Raw genomic sequence first — 5,504 nt, forward strand, 5'->3', positions numbered from 1 at the left:
CTCAGCACACTCTTGATCATGTCCTGTCTTGAGCATGTTTCAGTCTATTTCTCTTGTTTTGTCTTGAGTAAATTTCACCCACACGAGAGAAATTGAGAATTTAATCCTATACGTCTTAACCTTGGCCTCATAATCCAAATCTGATTTTCTATCCTTTCTTGGTTATAGTCGGCATAAGTCACCAAAGGAGAGCATGATACACCAGCTCTCCCGCTGGCTACACCGGAAAACAATACATCTTCATCTTCTTGATCGTTTAAATAACTCTTGTTGTGAATTGGTGTTTTCCCAACTTTGTATAAGCGCGGAGGATACATTCTAATGGCAGAAGATGAAGCCAACCTGCAATAAACAATGAACACGATCGGCTACAGTCAGTACAAAGTGTCAATAGTCATTGCTGTCTTATATAGAAACAAAGGTTTTTCAATAAACAACAAACCCAATACCGTATTGCTAATCTATGAATTCAATGCTTAGTCGATTTTACAAATAAACAGTTTTTGGATTTCAACTTCAGAGGAAAAGGGGATTTGTGAAATAGGGTTTTCAAAATTAAAAATGCAATCAGTCAAATAATGTTAACAACAAAGAACATCAAAGAGAATTCGGCCAAAAAAAGCACGAACTTTGCACAAATTGCCAAAAGAAACATGTACTCGAGCCTGACCAAAAAAACTCTTTACTTTTGTTGACTTTTTTAGTTTATTAAGCAACTTAGGATGGACTGACCATATTAACACACCGTGAACCCACAGTTAAGAGAGTGTTAACTAGACGTTAAATGTTGCCATTAAGCCATTAGGTAACACGACGTCGTTTCATCCATTTGTTTTGTTTAAGAAAAAATCTCAAGACGACGTCGTTTTGTTTAATTAAAATTGTTGTTCGATTGAATCGAACTCCTGCACTTGTGGTCCTTAGGGGGTTTTTGCCACTGAGCTAGTGGAATTTTCGAGAGATTACCATAGAGATTTATTTTTATTGATCAAAATATGTGGATGATTGAAATTAAAAAAAAACGTAACCCTAATTTCTCAGAAACCCAAATCGATTTGGGGATTTTTCTCTCTGAAAACCCTAAAGCGCTGATCTTCTCGTGGTGTGAGGAGATGGCAAAGACGAAGTTCACTAAAAATGGAAAGGAGGTAAGGAGATCGCTGAGGCATTCCGATTACGGAGTTGAAGAAGCGGTTCAACAGTCAAAGAAGGGTGGAAAAGGTGGTGATGGGAGCGTGTTTGAATCAAAGAAATCGGTGATTCGTGGAAAAGGCGGTGCTTCTGTGAGTTTGTCATCGCCGGAGAAATCGAGGAAGAGTAAAAGAGTTGAAGGGAAATCGATGCTGGCATCTACAGAGGCGTCGAAGACAAGGCGGGTAACTTCATATGGGTCGCCTGTGTCATCTCCGGAGAGGGCCACGAGGCGTGGGACACCATATGGTGGTTCAACTCTGTCTCCTAGACAATCAAAGAAGCAGAAGGTCGATGGTGGGTCAACTGTGGCTCCTCCTGGAAACTCAAAGAAGAGTCAGGTAGATGGTGATGACATAGAAGAATGTCCCAGAGTGAGACAAATGAGATGAATCCTCCAAGTGAAGACAAAGAAGAATGTCCCCAGAGTGAGCAAATGAGATGAATCCTCCAAGTGAAGATGAGAATGGTATTGCTGGCATTGAGGAAGAAAACAATAGAGATTTGGGTCTTTATTTTGGTGATGAAGCAAGAAATGATGACTGTGAGGTTGATGAAGACGAAGGGGATGATGATGCATGGGATGATGATAAAATTCCTGATCCTGTGTCATCAGATGATGATACCTGCTCAAGCTTACAGAGCAGACACTGATCCAGCGGAGCTCCTTCAGCTTGGCAAGACATTTTCAGATGCTGAGGACTTCAAACATGCTTGTCTCAGGTAAACCCTCAAAACCAGATACAACATCAAGTACTACAGATCCAGTAGATTGATTGGATGCAAAATGTGCTGCTGAGATGAGAGATGATGAGGGTCCATGTCCCTGGATGGTCTACTGTTCTTATGATAAGAGGAAACAGAAGTTGATGGTAAAGACATACGTCAATGACCATAAGTGTGATAAGACAGGGCATTCCAAGATACTTAAGAGGTCAACAATTGCAAGTCTATTTTCTGAGAGGTTAAGGCTGAATCCTAAGCTCACAGCAAAGGAGATACAGGCTGAGATCTTGAGGGAGTATCAGATGGAAGCCAAAGAAACCTCATGCATTAAGGCCAAGACGAAGTTGATGAAAGAAAGGAGGAAGACCCATGAGGAGCATTTTGATAAAATCTGGGATTACCAAGAAGAGATCTTGAGGAGCAATCCTGGATCAACCATGGACATCGAGACCATTCCAGGAGCCACAGTTGGAAGCCAGCAGAGGTTCTACAGGCTCTACATGTGTTTCCAAGCACAAAAGGAAGCATGGAAGAAGACTTGTAGGCTAGTTATTGGCTTAGATGGAGCTTTTTTGAAATGGGACATCAAGGGGCAGTTGTTGGCTGCGGTTGGAAGAGATGGAGACAATAGGATTGTCCCTATTGCTTGGGCTGTAGTGGAGATAGAGAATGATACAAACTGGGATTGGTTTGTGAAGCATTTGGCCTTGGATTTGGGATTGGAAGATGGGAAAGCCTTTGTTATAATGTCTGACAAACAAAAGGTAAACACTTTGCTTTCATGATTTTTTTGGAATGTTTGATTCTTGTTTCTGATTTTTTTATCTCTGATCTTGTAAGGATTAGCGAAGGCAGTTCATACCCTCCTTCCAGAAGCTGAGCATATGCAGTGTTGTCGCCATATATACGAGAACTGGAGGAAAGGTGGAAAAGATCTAAGGTTACAAAAGTTCTTCTGGTTCATTGCAAGGAGCTACACTCCTGGTTTGTTCAAGTACAACATGGAGGAGCTTAAGTCCTATGATTCAGGTGCACATGCATCTCTGATAAAGACAAAGCCAGAGACTTGGTCTAGAGCTTTCTTCAAGATAGGCTCCTACTGCAACGATAATCTGAACAACTTGTGTGAGTCCTTCAACAAGACCATCAGGGAGGCTAGGAAGAAGCCTCTGCTAGACATATTAGAGGAGATAAGGCGCCAAAGTATGACTAGGAACTACAACAGGTCTAAGATGGCTGACGATAGGAAGACCAGATTCACCGAGAAGACACATAAAGAGTTAGATAGGGTTGAGAAGAAATCCAAAGAGTGTAGACTGCCTTGGGCAATTGGGCCAGAGACTGAGGTGGAGTATAAAGGCCACTCATTTGTTGTGAGTTTGGAGAAGGAGACTTGTGCATGTCGAAGCTGGCAAATCAATGGTATTCCATGCGTCCATGCTGCTAAGGTCATCCTTGGTGTGGGCATAAAACTTTCTGAATTTGTTGCTCCTTGCTACACAACCCCTAAGTGGCATGAAACCTACAGTTATGAGATAAGACTGTAAATGGGATGATAGAGTGGCCTCAGACCAATAGATTAGGTGTGATTCCACCACCTAATCGAAACGGCAATCCTGGTAGGCCTAAAAACCATGATAGAAAGAAGGGAACCAATGAGACAGTGTCTACTACCAAGCTGAGCCGTGTGAACAGAGTTATGACATGCTCTAATTGCAAAGAAGAAGGCCACTACAAGAATACATGCCAGAGTGCTTCTGTTCAGAGTCCACCTAAGAAACCAAGAGGCAGACCAAGAAAAAATCAGGTTAGGGTCTTAGTTTTTTAGCTATTGGTAATGTGTCTGACTTTTTTGAGGTTATTGACAATTCATTTATATGATACATGGACTACATTTTGAAGAGTCACAAGGCTCCCAACATCCATTCTCATCCTCATTTCCTCAATCCTCACAAGCTCAATCCTCACAAGCTCACTCCTCACAAGCTCAAGCATCACCGTGGGAAGTTCTCCAATCTTCACATGGTCAATCCTCACAAGCTCAAGCGTGGGGAAGATGGTTCTCTTAGATCAGTTTTAAATGCTTTTGGAACAAGAACTACTCTTTTGTTTTGTTGTGTGTTGGTGTGTTATCTGCTCTTTTGTGTGTTGATGATGGTGTGTTATCTTTTCTTCTGGTGGAACTACTCTCTGTTTAGTCTCTTGTGGAACTAGTTTCTTTTCTTTTGGTGTGTTCATTTGTCCTTTTGGAACAACATTGAAAGGCTGTGGTTATTTACTCTTTTATTTTGGTGTGTTCTTACATAAACCATGAGTCCAAATCATTAGAATTACATAAACAGAGTCTTAAAACATTAGACTTATATAAACCATGAGTCCAAATCATTAGAATTACATAAACAGAGGCTTAAAACATTAGACTTACATAAACCATGAGTCCAAATCACTGAAACCATTAGAGTTACATAAACAGAGTCTCCTAGTAGCTTTTCAAAGACAACCCATTTGCTTTATCAAGCATGATCAACACAAGACATATCACAATGCTTAAACAAACGATCAGAAAACCCACTTTCATGATCACATTCAGCTTCTTAAGTTCATTGCTCGCCTTCCTGACATCTTCTTTCAACTCTTCTTCCACAGTTTTGATGCCTTCGATCTCCATTTTAATTTTCATAAGATCCAATGCAAAGCACTCAACTTTTGGCAATGCATCGTGAACCTCTTCGTAAACAGCTTCATCTACCCATTTATACAAGTGATCCTGGACACAAATAGAATCATGTTTGACTATTAAATCTCGCTACCTAGCCATTGAAGCTTTATGTTCAAACAATTTCTTAAACACAATCAATGGCACCCATAATCAAATTAAACACTTACATTTCGAAACGTTGGGCATCTAAAGAAAGTTCTTCCTGGATTTTGCCTCGATTTTGATGTGTATATCCCAGTGCTTCGACCTCAGTCCCATTTCTCCGGAATACCACGAATACCCATCGTATTCACAGACGAATCCTCACAACCCGAACTCATCATGCGATACTCGAAGAAGGAAAGGTGAGAATCAAGCTTCTTAAGGAAGAAATTGAAGAGAATCGAGCTTAGCTTCTGGGAATTTAAGATTTTGGGAATTAGGGTTTATAGACATCTGAAGAGAAAACGTCGTCGTTTCATTTTGATTCATTTAACTCGGATTTCTTATTTTAAAAAGAACTATGTTCGTCAATCCATTGAAAGGTCCACTAGCTCAGTGGCACAACCCCTACCATTAATCACGAGTGCACGAGTTCGATTCTATGGAAGCACAAATTTTTAATAACAAAACTACCTAAAATGACGTCGTTTCATTCATTTGTCTTTAATCAGACAAAGAGATGAAACGACGTCGTATAAGTAAACGCCCAAAATTAACGTTGACTTAATGCCGTCTAAAATATCTGTTAACTCTGCTAACGGTGTTTTAATCTGGTCAGTCAATCCTAAGTTTCTTAATAAACTAAAAAAGTCAACAAAAGTAAAGTGTTTTATTGGCCAGCAAATATGCCCATGTTTCTTTTGGCAATTTGTGCAAAGTTCGTGCT

General features: G+C 40.3%; 1 protein-coding gene and 1 pseudogene across 1 annotated transcript; one reads left to right on the forward strand and one right to left on the reverse strand.

Moving 5' to 3' along the window:
- Window positions 1–1,632: 1,632 nt before the first annotated feature.
- On the forward strand, window positions 1,633–4,131 carry LOC106297145. Its single transcript, XM_013733428.1, has 6 exons — window positions 1,633–1,797; window positions 1,915–1,944; window positions 2,046–2,681; window positions 2,769–3,375; window positions 3,477–3,724; window positions 3,820–4,131. The coding sequence occupies exons 1-6, from the start codon at window positions 1,633–1,635 to the stop codon at window positions 4,129–4,131; spliced, it is 1,998 nt and encodes a 665-aa protein (XP_013588882.1).
- A 265-nt stretch (window positions 4,132–4,396) lies between these two features.
- Window positions 4,397–4,974, reverse strand: LOC106299813 (annotated as a pseudogene).
- Between the last annotated feature and the right edge of the window lie 530 nt (window positions 4,975–5,504).

Source organism: Brassica oleracea, chromosome C6, assembly GCF_000695525.1.
Source record: "Brassica oleracea var. oleracea cultivar TO1000 chromosome C6, BOL, whole genome shotgun sequence".
Lineage (NCBI taxonomy): Eukaryota > Viridiplantae > Streptophyta > Magnoliopsida > Brassicales > Brassicaceae > Brassica > Brassica oleracea.